The sequence below is a fragment of the Anopheles arabiensis genome, chromosome 3 (assembly GCF_016920715.1).
Source record: "Anopheles arabiensis isolate DONGOLA chromosome 3, AaraD3, whole genome shotgun sequence".
NCBI lineage: Eukaryota > Metazoa > Arthropoda > Insecta > Diptera > Culicidae > Anopheles > Anopheles arabiensis.
In genome coordinates, this window is record NC_053518.1 from 77983991 (window position 1) to 78000474 (window position 16484).

The following is a 16484-nucleotide window of genomic DNA, read 5'->3' on the forward strand; positions in this document are numbered from 1 at the left end:
CGTTAATGATAGGAAACAGATTACAGTCTGTTCCCGAGTTACGCGGTTCTCGACTTTAGCGGATTCGGAGAGAGGGTAACTGTATCAGTTTCGGCACGATTTTTGCGACCTAGAATTTTGCGACCAAGATTTTTGCGACCAAGAAATTTGCGAGCAAGATCTCCCGAGTAGATGGTGGGTGGATATTTTTTTTAATTTGTTTTTTTTTTTTTTTTATACTTAATTCGTTTGTATTCAAAGCTATCTGAACTTTTTATTCATTTACACACTATTATAATACACATACTTTCTTACTAACTTACTTACGTATAACTATACTTGAAAGAGACATTTAAGCACTTTCCAACAGTAAAAAGCTTGAAGGATTTTCTGTTTTGATTTTGTTTTGTCATGGCTCCAGTAAATATTTTGTGTGAGGGGAACTGTACTCGAGTGTAGTTCGATCCTGAAAGTTATCTTAAATATTTCATGTTTCAGGAACAAGTACTTTAGCATGAAATGATATTTTCCCACTCTGGAAACTGCTTCTTATCCTATGCTTGAATTGATATTGAGCCAACATATGTTGCCCCTAGAATTGTTCCTTTTCGTGAAAAGGTAGAAAAATAACGTTCGAACTAAAGGAGATAGTCGAACCAAACCACCGTGAAGGATGAGATTTCCAAAGCATTGAGAGCCCGCTAACCTGGAGTAAATTGAGGAGCCAGCTCCTCTTCAGGTGAACAACACTTTGAACAGATCAAAATATGTTTGTCTGAAGCTATGCTGCCATTATTTGGGGCTGGTTTCTTTTCCTAAAAAGGTATGTAAAATTATTAATAGCTAATTGATAAGTTAAATGTTTTAAATTACTATAGAAGCGTACCTTCTCACTTTTTTGGCTGGTTGCGTTTTCTTCGCCGCCTTCGCTGCGTTATGAAGCCGATTGAAGTGATCTCTTAGGTAAATTGCATTCGGGAACGTTTTCTCACAGTCCGGGCATTCGAACTTTTTTCCTTCTCCCTCGTGAGTAAGCTGAAAGGAAGCATGTTTGATAGCATTTTCAATTGTCTTCACACATTCTGCACCATGCTATCCAATACTAACCATATGATATCGGTACGTTTTGTGATGAATGAAGCCCTTGCCGCATATTGCACACTTTCTGGTATTTTGCTTCAAGTGCACCGTAAGTATGTGCTGGGCAATGTTGCTCTTTTGCTTCATTTTTACCGGACAGTGGGGACAGCTGTGTATTTGCTCCTCGCTGTGATTGTCATAATGGCGCAGAATGCAACTCATAGAAATGCCACATATGTCGCACAGGTAGCGCTTTTTCTTTTTCTTGCCCAGTTCACGGACCTCGGGATATGGTGGGTTTAAGCTATCGCCCCAATTGATAAACATCTGCCACATCTCGTTCGGGTCGAACAGTACCTCGCCCGGCTCGATGTAGTTGGCCGAGTACGCGAAGAGCTCGCCATCGCACACAACCTCATCGGTGGTGCTTGCGCACGAAAACGCTTCACTGTGCTGGGTACCATCGTCGTCATCCGTAATCATTGCCGGGATTTCGACTGATCGTTTCGGCAGCTTCGGCTCGGGAGGTACTTCCGGTACGCTTTGTTTCGATGGTTTCCACAGGGGGTCGTTTAGATATATCACCACCGGTTTGGTTTGAGCGTCTTCATCGTCCATTCCATCGTCTGTATCCGATAGCTCGATACGAGCGACGACTTTCTGTAGCCTTTCCTTGCCGCTAGCAACCAGCACTTGGTACAGATCGCGAAAAAGCGGGTCATTTTTGAGGCACGTGTTGCGGAAGGTGGATGCTACTTTCAGCTTGCTGGTACAGTCCATACATACTGAGAACGTTGCCTTGTTGTCGTCGTTTATCTGCAAATTCAAGCAAAATTTATCATTTGTTTACAAACAGCTGCGGTATGAGGTAGAGCAAACCATCTCGCTTACCTCTATCCCGGAGAATCGTTCTATATCTTCGGTTGTAATATCAAAGTCGAGTAAATCCTCGATAGGAATCAAACAATCATCGTCCTCGCACAAACAAAACCGGCACACTGTTATTAATTCCTCCGGAACGGCACGCTCCATCGCTGCTGCAGAATGGTGGAATGTTGGTAAACAACACAGTGCGCCTTGAATGGAATGTCAAACTTAGTGATGGGAAAAATGAAGTTTTCGTTGGAATCGATTCCGGCTAGTTCCAAAGTTTTCTGGAATCGATTCCGGATAATAGGTCCGGAACAAAAACGGAATAATTTCCGGAATTGACTTCGAAATAAGAATGGGTTCTCGAATTAGAATCGCCTCTGGAGTATGAATTGGGTCGAAATTCGGGCCGAAATCAGAATCGGCGTCGAAATCGCAATTAGTTTTGGCATCTCTAGTGATCTCCAATTGATCTCTAATAATGTTTTCTAATGTTCAATGGTCTTCTATTTGGCGTAAACATCCTACGCCGACATGCCCGACGTATATACAGGATTTCGAGATTTTATTCAGTACCACGCAGCCGGATAGTGAGTCCTTGATACGGTGGGACGGTCCATATGAGGGTTGAACCTATGACGGGCATTTTGTTAACTCTTACGAGTTGACGACTATACAATGGGACCGCCCCTGTATAATGGGTTCAATGAACACATCGATAGCAGCAAAGAATTTCAAATTTACTTGAAAGCGATCCATTCTCATGGTGATTCCCGGACTGAGTTCGCTTCTGAAACTTCTTATTTCAATTTTGATTCTCATTCCGGAACAAATGCCAATTTCTGGAGTCAATTCTGATTCTGTTTCCGGAGCAAATTGTGGTTCCGAATTCAATTCCGGATTCATAGTAGACTCCGGAATCGGCTTCAAAGTCGCCTTCGCAGTCGGCTTCCGGAATTGATTCCAAATACGGAACCGAATTCGGGTAGGTCCAAATCCGAGTCCCTATCACTAGTCAACACTAGTGCTTGCATCGCTTACCGTCTCACTTACATACCTTGGCTATAAACAGGGAACACAATCATAGCTGCTCCTTGTGGTCCTTTTGATACACATATTTTTTTGCAGCATAAGTATATGCACTCTTCAACACTCTTTCTTCATCACAAGAGAGGCTAGGATCACATAAAAAGGTAAAATCACTCACTATATCGGCAAAGCAAAGATAATGGCAAGTTATTAATGAAACTATCGATTACTGGTTTTTCAGTTTTATTTTTCAACAGTTTTTAGTATCATTAAAAGTAACATTAAAGCAAGTGAGAAGATTTATTTTAATTTGGTTTTAATTCACTGAGCTATTATGAGCATACAACCGTCATATAATTTAAATCAATTCAAATGAACATAAGAGCCCTACATACTCTTTAATCTAGCATCGCTCGTTAGCGAAAACCGTTTCAAATTATCATGCTAACATCACTTAGTCTGAAGGGCAGATTCACTCTGAATCAGATGATGTTTCGTACTTGCTTACTAGGACAGCATTTAATCTTCTTTTTTTCCTGCAAAAATGTGCACGTAATTGGTATCATTTGAATATTTGTTGCTGTTGTAAAATCTCTGCTTCGATCCAGTTTCAGCCCTATCGAGAGCAGAAACTCGGTCGCTTACCTTGGCATTTTGGGTCCCGATTCACCATTCGTCTTCCCCGTTCTAGCCGCATTGTGGATTCGATTAAAATGGTCGCGTAAGTAGATGGCGTTCGGGAACGTTTTCGAGCAATCCTGGCAGGCGAACCGTTTCCCTTCACCCTCGTGGGTAAGCTGAAACGAAAAAGTAGCATACATTGTTACTGGCACATTCCGGCGCAATTTGCTCTGCTAGCACGACCCAACCATATGATATCGGTACGTTTTGTGGTGAACGAAGCCTTTGCCGCATATTTTGCACGTCCTGCAGATGGCCTTGTAGTGCACCTGTAGTATGTGCTGGGAGATGTTGTTTTTCTGCTTCATTTTGGCCGGACAGTACGGGCAGGCGAATGTGGCCGTCTCCTCGTGTACTTGCATGTGCGTTGGCAGGTGCTTCACAATGAGGGCGCACTTTTCACACATGTACAGTCTTCGCTTTCCGCGCTCTCTCGGATGGGGAGCGGTGGGAGCGTGCTTCGGGTTGAGGCTGGTGTTCCAATCGACGTACGACCGGTGCACCACATCCTCTGCATACAGTATTTCGCCTGGCTTGATGTAGTTGGCCGAATATCCAAACAGCTCGTCCTCACTGTTCGCTTCCTCGATGGTGCTCGCAATCGAAACCACGCTACTGGGCTGCGTACGGTGCTGGAGTTCTTTTACGGCACTTGGCAGTGGACTCGAGCCATCTTCACTAGGACAAATGTCCGTTGCGATTGGTTCGTCTTCGGCGTAGGTGTCGGAGTTTGCTTCCCCTTCAAAATCGCTTTCCAAATATTCGACCGTTTCATCGTACGTCTGTTGAACGTGGGAGTCGAACACAACACGGCACAGGGCATGGAAGAGCGCATCGTTTTTCAGGCAGGCGTTCCGGAAGGTGGACGATATTTTCAGCTTGTTTGTACATTCTAGACACACCACACAGGATGCTTTGTGTTCATCGTTGAGCTACAAAGGCAATGCAATTTATTTAAATCTTCACCGATACTGACATTAAGGGTTGGTACACGAAGCGCAACGGTTACCTGTATGCCGGTGAAACGGAATAAATCTTCGATGGTAAGCTCAAAATCTAATACATCTTGCACCGGAATTAAGTAGTTTTCGTCCTCACTGAGACAAAATCGGCAAAAATTCACCATTATTTTGAGATCGGTGTTCTGCGCCATCCTGGAGCAATTTCGGTTTGTTGATATCCCAAAAGCGTTGGAGGCGCTAATGTCAAAAGTTATCCAAACATCAAACATCGAAGTTGTACAGGGTGGCTCTGAAGTTCGTATTGATTCTGCTGATTTTAATCAAGCAACAACAGAAAAGTATTTTTAGCCAGCCAAGCTTATCGAGTTGAGAAAATCTTGCATATGAGTAAGTAAATCATTGTAAACGCACGTTTCTGATTAAGAAAACATGCCGTTATTGGCTAATTAACCGTTTTTAAACTAACGCACCTTGGGTTTGCTGCAACAGTGTGTGTGTGTGTGTGCATTCGCTTTGGTTCTCATCGACGGGCCGTCTCCTGTCAGTATTGTTTACCAATCAAATCATGCTACAATCCCGCAATGGCAAGCATACCGGGAGATAATTCGAATATTTGCCGATTTTGTTTGTGCCAGGAGGAGAAGCAACTGATGCTCATTTCAAGAACGTTGCACCCTTCCCTAACAATCGAGGATGTACGAAGGTTCACTGGCATTCAGGTAAAACAGTTCATTCTTCCTAACGCCCATACAATACGCTTACGTTTCGACCGCACTTTTCAGAAACTCCCCGACGACGCAAACGGGCTCGCGATATGTTTCGAATGTTTGGGTAGTCTTAAGAAATCTGCCGACTTCCGGTACGCCTGCATACGCAATGATTCCACCTTCCGTCAGCTGAGCGCGGAAGCAGCTGCTTGTAGGAAAGGGAATCCGACGAAACCCGTGGACCACAGTGAACAAATAGTCTCTGCGGATCCTCTGGAGTTAAAATTTGAGATTATTTACCACGAAGAAGATAGTTTGGAACCGGTCGATGAGGACCAACTCGTACGCAGCATTGTCAATGAAAGTTTCTGTGCCGATGGCGCAACACAAGGGGCAGCCGAGGAGGCGTATTCAGCGAACCACATCGAACTAGGTGAACCGATGTCAGACGCTAACGAGGAGAACGATGCGTTTGAATCACATAGGATAATGAATTACCGTGCTGGGACGGATTCGCTTAATACTAGGCGAACTAGAAAACCCCGGAAACGAAAGCCACCGAACGGTGAACCGGAGGATTTGCCATCTTCATCTGTCGAAGGAAAGGTTCGCAAAAAGTACGACCGTCGGAAAGTGCTGTGCCATTTATGTGGCAAAACGGTAGCCGATATTTCGGTTCACCTTGTAAGTCATAAACAAGAAGCAAATCACCAGTGTCCTCACTGCCCAACTAAAATGACACACCCCAGCAACTTGCTGCGTCACGTCGAGTCCGTGCACATGAAAAAGATAATAAAAACCTGTGCATTGTGCGGCGAAGGGTTTAAACACATGAGTGTCTATACGGGGCACATGGTAAGAATTAGTGATAGTGGGGAAAGTTGGCAAAAATTCGGAACCGACTCCGATCCGGCTTCGATAATTTCGGTCCAGCGTTATCTGGAGTCGTTTGGAGTTGCCTGGAATCGTCTGGAGTCGTCCGGAGTTGAGTCCAACTGACTCCGATCGGCTCTGGACAACTCTGAATGAATCTCACTCCGATCGACTCCGGACGACTCTGGACATCTCAGGATGATTAAGACTCCTAAAGACTCCGAAAGATTCCGGACGACTCCCAACGACTCTGACTCCAAACGACTACGAACGAATGCGGGCGAATCCGACTCCAAACGATTCCGGACAACTCCGGACGACTCCGGGAGACTTCAAACGACTCCAAACGACTCCGGATGAATCCGAACGACTCTGGATGACTCCGGATGACTCCGAACAACTTCGAACGAGTCCGAACGACTCCGGAAAACTCCAGACGACACCAGAAAACTCCAGAAGAACCCGGGCTGCTCCAGATGACTCCGACTCTGGACAACTCTGAACGACTCCGTGCGACTCCGTCTCTAAACGACTCCGGACAACTCCTAACGACTCCGAACAACTCCGGACGACTTCAAACGACTTCAAACGACTCCGGACCACTCCAAACGACTCCGGACAACTCCAGACGACTCCGGACAACTCCAAACGACTCATGATGACTCCGGACGACTCCGGATGACTCTGACTTCGAACGACTCCCCACGGCTCCGAACGATTCCGGACGTCTTCGAACAATTCCACACAACTCTGACTCCGAGCGGAACTAGTGGTCCAAAGAGTAGTCCAAAATCCTTGGAGCGGGGGTTAAATTCTGTTTTTCATAACATCGTGCATTTTTTTCTTCAGCTCACGAAACACAACATCGGAAAAACGTACAAATGCGAATTGTGCTCGCAAGTGTTCAAGTATCCTGGCAACTTGAGAGAGCATAGGAAAAGAAAGCATTCCACTGGCAGCGAATGTGTGTGTCCTATTTGTGGCATGATGTTTAACGACCGGTAAGTTGCAAACCATTATACAACCAGTAAATCATGCTCTTATGCGATAAACGAACTCGTTTTGCAGGGGTGTATTAAAAAGACACGCAGCGGTACACTCAACGGACACACCGTACCATTGCAAGCACTGCCCCAAACAGTTCAAAAGCGGTGAAGCTAAAAAAGCGCATGAGCTGACACACAGTGGCGTCAAATTTGACTGCAAGTTCTGCAATAAGTCCTATCGGTACAGAACGCAGCTCTGTACACACGTTACACGAACTCACCGGATTAAAGTGGAGGAAAATTCGTCAGCGAGTGACTAAGTACTTAAGGGAATATCTCTAGGGTGGTGTATGCTGTACGATCATTTATGAATATTGGTACAACGCACTACATCAAAGCAAAACTAAGATAATATCCTTTGCAATCCGAACAAACCTAATGTTGAATCGGTTGATATGAACACCGGAGGATTTGGCAGCCTAGCAGTTCTCGAGCAGTAATGCCGTAAGTAAACCTTCTATATTAATTACCGATTGTACCTGTTGTAACCATGTACATTGTACATTTCTCAATTCTCCGGTATTCTATAATTCTGATAGTTTTACATTTTTCAAAAGGGGTGCTCTTGTTTTCCAGGTACGTTAGAAATTGTAAAAATAGGTTTTAATTTATGTTTATTAATTGCCAACATGATGCCTACTCCAACCTTTCTTTAAAGATTGTTTTATATTTTTAAATATTATGAAGCTTTGTATATTTCTTCTTGCTTAATGTAACTTAAACGAGGGTCTTGTGGTACAGTCGTCAACTAGCACGACTTACAACTATGTCCGTAAAGGGCTTATTCTATCTATCATGTATTCATCTATGCCACAGTTTGCCAATTATATTAATGGATGCCTAGATCACCTCGGCTATTGCGCCAAATAAGAAGAAAAAGCTTATCGTACCAATCATATGCTCAATGCATTGCATCGATTAACCGCCGCTCATATTGATTCTTCCTCATTATGCGTGTTTTCCTCCGGGTGCATCTTTCTCATATGCATGCTCAGCAGCGATTTATAACGGTAGGATTTTTCGCAAAGCGTACATTTAAACAGAACGCCACTGTGTGTCAATTCGTGCGTTTTTCTTGCAAACCGGCTTTTGAAACGCTTCGGGCACTGGGTACACGCGTACGGCTGAGCGTCTGAATGAACGCGTTGGTGGATGTTAAGCAGTCCGCTGTAAAATCAATACAAAGCAACGTGATAACAAAACCAAAATCCACATGCACACCAAGAAATAGAATCACAATTGACCCGATGCAACTTTACCTTGATTTGAATGATTTATCGCAAATCCCACAGCAATATCGTTTTACATTATGCACTGCATATGTATGGCGCCTCAGATTGGTCGCGTGTCTGAACTTCTTCCCACACACGCTGCATTCGAGCGGCTCGCCTGTGTAGTGCTGTGAGTCCTGCAAAGAAATGTAAGTTCCGAAATGCATCGGACAATTCAATGGCCTGACTACATGACCCAGCGGGCGATATATCTCCTTACCATGTGGGACACGTAGCTATTATTAGTGGTGAACTCTTTGCCGCATATTTTACACGTCTTCTCCACTATCTTCAGATGTACCGTATTGATGTGTCGCGTCAGGTTTTTCTGATGCGTGATCTTGGCCGGACAGTGTGGGCAGGAAAGCTTGATGGACGTTTTAGCGTGGTGATAGTTTTGATGAAAAATCAGGTTGCTTACGAACGTCCCGCATATGCTGCAAAGCACACGTGTACTACGACCACCTGTGGACGACGACTTTGCTTCGCGTGCAGGGTCCCTTCTTTTGATCTGTTCGGCACCTGCTCTTTTTCTATTGGGACGTTTTTTGCGAACGAGTTTTTGCTTCCCATCTCGTGCTGGGTCTGTTTCGCTCTCGTGCCAAGTAAAATCATCGTCATGTGGTGTTTCCTTTTCGCTGTCGGGAGCTTGCCTTACAGTGAGCCTTTCGGCCGGCGGTTCGTTTATGGCGATGCAGTTGGCCGAGTACTGGTCATTGTTTTTTGTCGCAATTTCTTGATGGGATGGGACGGTGCTTGTATTTTGATTGCCATTCACAAACGTGTCCTCATCGAACAGCTCAGTTTCAACTCGAAGAACTTCTATTTGAACCTCCAACGGATCTACATCCTGTGTGTTTTTAGCCAGCCCGTGGTTGTCACTGGTAGATGGCCCAATGCACATCTGATGGAAGGTGGGTTCGTTACGTATGCATGCATTCCGGAAGTCGGCAGATCTTCTGAGACTGTCGAAACATTCTAAACACATTACTAGCCGTAACGCATCGTTCCGATGTAGCTGAAAAGCAAGATTCAAATGTAGTCGTGTACTGTTTGGGTTAGGAAGATGGCTTTATCTTACCTGTATACCAGTGAATCGTCGTACATCTTCAATTGTTAGTGAAGGGTGTATTATTTTTGTAATGGGCAGCAACTGTTTCTCTTCCTGGCACAAACAAAACCGACAAATAGATAATAATTCCTGTGCAACGATCGCCATTTGGAACCAGCATCAGGATTTGTTGGTAAACAAAGTCGGTGGAACAAATGTCAACATCTACCAAGGTCGGTATATCCAAGCTATACGGAGTTTATGATTTGTAAACAATTTTAAATGCACATTGCTCTGCCAACTCGCGGGTATACCCTGCAAAACCCTGTATGCATCACTTCGTAACATTTTACAAGTTACTGCCTTTTCGCTCCCAGAAATCGATCCAGAATTTAAATTACAAAAATCCGAAGACAACTCTGATTCGACTCAAACAATTTCGGACCCCATTCCCGACCAGCATTATCGGGAGCCGCTTGGGGTCGTCCAGAGCAGGAATCGGAGTCATCAGGAGTCGTCTCGAGTCGGAGTTGAAGTGGGAGTCAACCAAGGACTCCAGAGTTGGAGTCGACTGGAATCGAAGTCGTCCGGAGTCGGAGTCGGTTGGCTTCGACTAGAGTCACATTCAGCCGGGTTCGGTCGTTGCTGTGGTCGCTAAGCGCTAATCCTATAAACAAAGCTCTTTTACGAAGTGTATCCAGTGCTGACTCCAGTTTTATTCTGTTTCCCGTCGACTTCGGGCGACTCCCACTCCTGGTGACTCCAACTCCGGGTAACTCCAACTGGAATCGGGCTAACAATGCAGGGTCTCCCACGATTTATTGGTTGGTTCCTATAAGTTTTTTGGTATCTTCCCATGATGTGTTTGTCGTTTCCCAGAATTTGTTGGTTCAATTGCATTAATATCCAATCAGACGATACCAATAAATTATGGGAACGAATTAAAAATCTGTGGGATACGATGAATAAATCGTGAGATGAGCTCAAAAAATATTGGGAACCAACCAATAAATCGTGGAAACCCTGTAACCGGAGTAGGATTGGAATCGTGGGTGCGCTCCAGAGAGCAGATCACTAGTTTAATCTTCTTCTTCTTCTTCTCTAGTGTGGGAGGTTGTTACCCGGTTCAGTATGAGAATCCAGCTTCCTGGGCCTTCATCATACTACTCCGCGTATGAAAAAAAAACTTTTTTTTTCCAACCTCAAACTTGTTTAGGACCGGCTACTTAGGCCATATATCCCACTAGTTTAATCATCTATTATTATAGAGCAGCTTTATTTTATTTTATTGTTCTACATTTAGATAGACACAACTAAAAGTTGATTTGTACATGTCTCAAAACCATTCTGTATGTAAAATAATGAGGCGTAATAAAAGTAGCGGAGCTCACTGAAATAGCCACGCCACAGTCCAGAAAACAGTAGATGTCCTTATTTTAATTGATTTTCCCTACTTAGATTTTTTCTTCTTCGATGGTACATTCTTTCGGGTTGGGAACTCATCTTTGATCGGCACCTCAATTTCTGGGTTTTGCTCCACTTCTTCGGAGCTTGCTCGCTCTGTAGCTGTCTGACTTTCAGGGTGGCTTTTTCGCAGATGTAACATGAGTTGAGATTTGTACCGATACGACTTATCGCAGTGCGTGCAGCGAAAAACGACGCCAGCATGTGTAAGCTCATGTATCGTCCTGGCGTACGAAGATCGGAAACGCTTCGTGCATTGTCTGCACCCGTACGGTTGTTCCGAGGAGTGAGTTCGATAATGTCTGCGCAGCGCCTCTCTACAACAGTATGCATCAGAGAAATGTTGTAAATTTATTTTTTCCGCTGCAGTAAGCTGCGTAATAATCTTACCGAACTTTAAAAATCTTGCCACAAGTCTCGCACGTATGCATATCGCTACGATGGACATTTCGAATGTGCATATTCAATCCACTTGGATGTTTAAATTTGCTAGAGCACATACTGCATTCATGGAGTTTTCCAATGCCGTGCTGAGATCGCTGCGTAAGGACGATTCAATAATGTATACGGTAATATATCTTGATTTAATTAAAAGACACGCAAAACAGCCTACCATATGGGAAACAAGGGAACTAGTAGCAATACATCCTTTGCCGCACAATTCGCAAGACCTTACGATCCGCTTTTCGTGCACCTGTTGAACGTGGCGCGCAAAATTTGCGGGATGGGCCACTTTAGCCGGACAGAAGGGACACGAATACCCCGCCTCCTTGTGGGTTAAAATATGTGCCTTATAATCGGCCACTACCTTGCCACAAATCTCACACAGCGTTAAGGGTCGCTTGTAATGTTTACGCTTCTTGGGCATGGAAGGATTCAATGCTCCACCTCCATTGTCGCATGGCGTTTGTTTGTTGGCTTTTGCTGAGGGAACAGACACCTTTTCCCAACTTTCTGGTTTGCTACTTCGAGGTCTTCTTTTCCGCTTCCGGAGCTCATCGTCAGTATCATCGGAAAACGGTTCACCCAACTCGACGTTGTTGGCCGAGTACGGTGCTTTGTACTCTTCTTCTTCTGCGACCTTTTCGGATGGGACTGTGGCGTTCAAATCTTGTCCGACTATGGTTGTGGCCTCCTTTTTCGGTTCTGTTTTTATATCTTTATCGGTGAGAGTCTCAACTTTCACTTCCAATGGATCTATATCGGGTATGTTTGCATTGGGTATGTTATTAACCGGGACTGCTGCGTTCAAATCCTGTCCAGTTATGTTTGTATCATCCTCGAGCGGTTCAGTTTTAATGTCTTTATCGATATCGACGAGAATCTCAATTTTCAACTCCAACGGATCTGCGCCGGGTGTGTTTGGTACGAATAAGAGTTTGATCGGTTCTTGTTTTGCACTAATGACCGGTTCTTTTTGTGCACTAGTGACCGGTTCTTCTTTTGTACTAGCGGCCGGTTCTTTTTGTGCGCTAGTGACCGGTTCTTCTTTTGAAGATGCCCTAACGCTCAGTTCGCGGAAGGTGGAATCATTGCGTATGCATGCGTGCCGAAAGTCGGTAGAACTTTTCACGCTGCCCAAACACTTAAAACATATTCTAAGTTTTAATGCATCCTGCCGGCTCACCTGAAAGGAAGGATTCAGTTGATTCCAATGCTTTCAACAGTATTGTATGGGGTGAGAAGCTGACTATCGTACCGAAACTCCAGTAGACCGTCGAACATCAGCGATTGTAAAGGTAAAGCTTAAGGTTTTACCGATAACGATCGTTTGTTCCTTATTGGGGCACAAGCAAAATCGACACAAATGCAACATATCTGGCTGAACGTTTGCCATTGGGAGCTGCTACAGAATATGATTGTAAACAAACTGAACAGGGCCCGGACGGAGGATGACAGTAAAAGGTGTCATACGCACACAGATGCAAAAAGGGCCTATTTTGACGTTCGACTGGCTTTGCAAAACATTTGAACTTTCTTTACAATAGGATTTTTAGAATACAATAGGAATATAGAAGAGCCACTAGTAGTACGATAACGATGCACGCAAAAGTGGTATAAATAATCTAGGTAGAAATATACACTGAACATTTGTTATGATCAGAATGTAATGTTTTGATTCGGTTTAAAATTGTTGAAAATTATTTAAAAGCAAATAATAATACACCGCTGCAGAAAACAAGACCGAATGAAGGTGGGCAAATTTCGAGTTAATTTATTCATAGCAATTCAGAACAAATGCTAAGCTATGCGCTTTCGCGAAGAAAACACCCAATACACTACGATATGGATTATTTTTGTTTCCTCGCAATATTGTGTAACCTATTGAAGTGATCCTTCAGTGCATTTGAATGGGTAAATGTTTTCGAGCACGCTTTGCACTCAAACGTTCCACCTTCATCCTGATGCGACATCTGTGCGAGAGAAGAAATATAAAATAAATAAATAAATGCATAAGAAAGCTGACGATTTCCAAGTCCGTTTTTGGCAACACTTACCATATGATATTTGTATGTTTTATGGTGAATGAACCCCTTGCCACATATTTCGCACGTTTTGCTTATCGTTTTCAGGTGCACCGTTTGGATGTGTGCTATCATGTTAGTTTTCTGCTTCATTCGCACCGGACAATGCGGGCATGCCTCGGTGATGTCGTCCTCGTGGTTGATCACATGCTTCAGAAAGTCCTTCACGAAGATGCCACAGATATGGCACAGGTGCAGCTTTCGCTTGCCGCGTTCCCGCTCGTACGGCACGATCAGTGGATTGGATGGCCAGTAATAGCTGCTCCATTCACCGTTCTCCGGGTCCGACACGCCGTCGTCGTCCGAGATTAACGCTTCACCGGGTGCGATATAGTTGGCAGAGTTCCAATGTTCGTCATCTTTCGCAATGCGTTCGGAAACGGTTCTGCTGCTGCGATTGGTAGTGCTGATCCTGCGGCCGCCATCCACCCTTACACTGTCGGATTCTGAGTCTAGCAAGTATTCCTCCAGGAAGGAACATTCCCCTTGCACCCTACGGAAGGGATCGTTGATGCTGTACTCCGTCGATCTATCATCGAAATTGTCGAGCTCAGCCATCATATATGGTTCGTCAAGATCGGACAGTTGGCTTTTCCCGTCCTCTGTTTTGGTTTCAATGTCGTTCGCGCTTGCAACCAGCAAGTCGTGCAGCTGCTGGAACTGTGCATCGTTGCTCAGGCAGCGCGTCCGGAAGTCGGCAGAGATTTTCAGCTGATTGATGCATTCGAGACAAATTGCGTACTGTAGGTTATTCGCATCGAGCTAAACCAAAGAGCCAATCAAGATTAGGTTCATACATGACGCGAAGGGCAGCGGTAGACCGCGGTGATCAAAATCAAGCGCACGATATTCACCTGTATTCCTGTGAACCGTTGCACATCCTCGATTGTGAGTAGAGTGTCGAAGGTTTTTACCAAGGGCAGGAGCAGTTTCTGGTTCTCGCAAAGACAAAACCGACAGACGTACAATATTTCTTGCAAACTGTTCGCCATCCCGAACAAGATATAAAATTGTTTACATGGAACGACAACAATGCGATGCCAGGACAAATGTCAAATCGCGCGGGGATCATAACAAATGAAATCACGCACACACGTACGTTCGGACACAGGGTGTAGCATAAAGTACTGCTTCGAGAATACTGTCCTTCGTAGATCATTTTGCAAATTCTGATCATTTTCCACAGTTCAATCCAATTGGATTTCTAGCACCATTTCGTCGTTGCATGCTGGAGATGTTGAGAGTTGGAGCTCCCATGTAAGGTTCCTGGAATAGGACAGTTTCTTGAGAAATTTCAAATGGTAGGTAGTAGTGTAGGGCTACATCCCAAGTGCCACAAATCCACTAAACGACCACTAAACGGCTAAAAAAGCTGGTGGCGCTCTCTGTTGGTGGGATTACCCCAACCAGTTGAGCCTCATCGCTTGGAGGAGAGCTTTCTCATTTCCTCTGTATTGTTGTATGGTTTCGCATTGAAGTTATCCATCGCTAGAACAAGAACGGCGATACGATTGTTTAAATACTAAACTCCTACGGAAACCACCAGCACTGAAGCAAGTGAGATTTGAGTAAAGGTCGTTGGTGTTGATACCCACGTATCTGACCATACGACCATTCAAATAGATTTTTGCTCGTAAAGTTAGAAGGCTATATAGGTCATGATAAGATGAAACTTGTCGAAACACATTGCAAGAAAAGGATAGCAATATAATAATCAGTTTTAATACGCCATCTATTGATCAAACCAATGAAGCTGTGGAGCTTTTATTTTTTTTTTCTATGGATATTCAATTTTCCAGTCGTTTAAGCTTAATCTGTGGCGCTTGGGAAGGCTTTATAGGTCATGATAAGGTGAAACTTGTCGAAACACATTGCAAGAAAAGGATAGCAATATAATGATTAGTTTTAATACGCCATCTATTGATCAAACCAATGAAGCTGTGGAGCTTTTATTTTTTTTCTATGGATATTCAATTTTCCAGTCGTTAAAAGCTTAATCTGTGGCGCTTGGGATGAATCTTTCGTTGAGATTCATTCATATGAAACATCAGTGATGAGTGATTCGATTCTCGAATCGACTCTTCAAAGAATCATGTATCTCTAAAGCATCTCCAAGGATTCATGAATTTCTAAGGATTCCTGAATATCAAGGATTCAAAGGCTGATGAACCTCGAAAAAATCATGCATTTCAAAAGATGTATGGATCTCAAAAGATCCATGAATCTCTAGCGATTCATACATCTCCAATGAATCATAGAGCTTCTCATTATTCTTCTTCTTGGCGTAACAACCTACGTGGTCATGCCACCCTACACAGGCTTTCGAAACTTCTTGGCAAGTACCACGCAGTCGGGTAGTTTGGAATCTTTGGATCCCTTCCCGGATTTGGAATCTTTGGTGATTCACGAATCTTTGAGATTTACGAATCTTAGAAAATTCATGAATCTTTGCAACCGAGATTCAGATTCATTGAATCATTTCAAATATGCATTCGGATTCATGAACCTGAATCAGATGTATGTCCTCTACCCAAGTGCCACAAATCCAATATACGACCACTAAACGGGTTCTAAACTGGCTCAGAGTTAAGCTCTCAACTTAAAATAAATCTAAAAAGACTTCGTTTAGCAGATAGCAACACAGTGGAGCCATCTATTGAGCAAACAAGAGCAGCTGTGGAGCTTAGGTTTTTTTTTATGGATATTTGATGTCCCAGTCGTTTAAGCTTAATCTGTGGCGCTTGGGTAAATGCGTTGCCTATGCGTCTCGCTCGGTATCACAGCGGCAAACGCCAGGTAAGCATTACAACTACTGCTACCTGATACGCACACATGCTTACAAGAGCACAACTATTCGGTTCGGTTTGGTAAACGTCGGGCGGACGCTGGAACGCGATGGAGCAGACTGTTTCATGATTTTGTATGACTTTGGCTGTTTTGGACGGA

General features: G+C 44.0%; 6 protein-coding genes across 7 annotated transcripts in view; 1 reads left to right on the top strand and 5 right to left on the bottom strand.

Annotated features, from left to right (window-relative positions):
- Positions 1-227: 227 nt before the first annotated feature.
- Positions 228-2124, bottom strand: LOC120901336 (serendipity locus protein beta-like). The gene is made up of 4 exons (XM_040309188.1): positions 1951-2124; positions 1087-1875; positions 866-1014; positions 228-794 (listed from the first exon to the last, which is right to left on the bottom strand). The coding sequence occupies exons 1-4, from the start codon at positions 2089-2091 to the stop codon at positions 761-763; spliced, it is 1113 nt and encodes a 370-aa protein (XP_040165122.1). The 5' UTR covers positions 2092-2124; the 3' UTR covers positions 228-760.
- Positions 2125-3234: 1110 nt separating this feature from the next.
- On the bottom strand, positions 3235-4857 carry LOC120901331 (myoneurin-like). Its single transcript, XM_040309179.1, has 4 exons — positions 4649-4857; positions 3828-4571; positions 3604-3755; positions 3235-3494 (listed from the first exon to the last, which is right to left on the bottom strand). Exons 1-4 carry the CDS (start codon positions 4790-4792, stop codon positions 3431-3433), a joined length of 1104 nt encoding a protein of 367 aa, XP_040165113.1. The 5' UTR covers positions 4793-4857; the 3' UTR covers positions 3235-3430.
- A 36-nt stretch (positions 4858-4893) lies between these two features.
- The window catches only part of LOC120901318 (putative zinc finger protein 735), a 31081-nt gene continuing 19490 nt past the window's right edge, over positions 4894-16484 (top strand). Inside the window, exons 1-5 of one of the 2 annotated variants that reach the window (XM_040309162.1) lie at positions 4894-4988; positions 5091-5320; positions 5384-6163; positions 7031-7182; positions 7250-7671. In XM_040309162.1, coding sequence (XP_040165096.1) covers positions 4985-4988; positions 5091-5320; positions 5384-6163; positions 7031-7182; positions 7250-7487 — 1404 coding nt within the window. In that variant the 5' untranslated portion in view covers positions 4894-4984 and the 3' untranslated portion in view covers positions 7488-7671. Of the gene's footprint in view, positions 4989-5080; positions 5321-5383; positions 6164-7030; positions 7183-7249; positions 7672-16484 lie in introns of those variants that run through there. The other variant, XM_040309163.1, reaches the window with a different exon arrangement.
- LOC120901323 (zinc finger protein with KRAB and SCAN domains 1-like) lies at positions 7666-10515 on the bottom strand. Its single transcript, XM_040309170.1, has 4 exons — positions 9580-10515; positions 8719-9516; positions 8487-8635; positions 7666-8394 (listed from the first exon to the last, which is right to left on the bottom strand). The coding sequence occupies exons 1-4, from the start codon at positions 9715-9717 to the stop codon at positions 8157-8159; spliced, it is 1323 nt and encodes a 440-aa protein (XP_040165104.1). The 5' UTR covers positions 9718-10515; the 3' UTR covers positions 7666-8156.
- LOC120901317 (zinc finger protein 37 homolog) lies at positions 10576-12890 on the bottom strand. The gene is made up of 4 exons (XM_040309161.1): positions 12713-12890; positions 11627-12640; positions 11404-11552; positions 10576-11330 (listed from the first exon to the last, which is right to left on the bottom strand). Exons 1-4 carry the CDS (start codon positions 12848-12850, stop codon positions 11000-11002), a joined length of 1632 nt encoding a protein of 543 aa, XP_040165095.1. The 5' UTR covers positions 12851-12890; the 3' UTR covers positions 10576-10999.
- On the bottom strand, positions 13203-16472 carry LOC120901339 (zinc finger protein 572-like). Its single transcript, XM_040309191.1, has 4 exons — positions 16369-16472; positions 14393-14804; positions 13512-14300; positions 13203-13427 (listed from the first exon to the last, which is right to left on the bottom strand). Exons 2-4 carry the CDS (start codon positions 14528-14530, stop codon positions 13305-13307), a joined length of 1050 nt encoding a protein of 349 aa, XP_040165125.1. The 5' UTR covers positions 14531-14804; positions 16369-16472; the 3' UTR covers positions 13203-13304.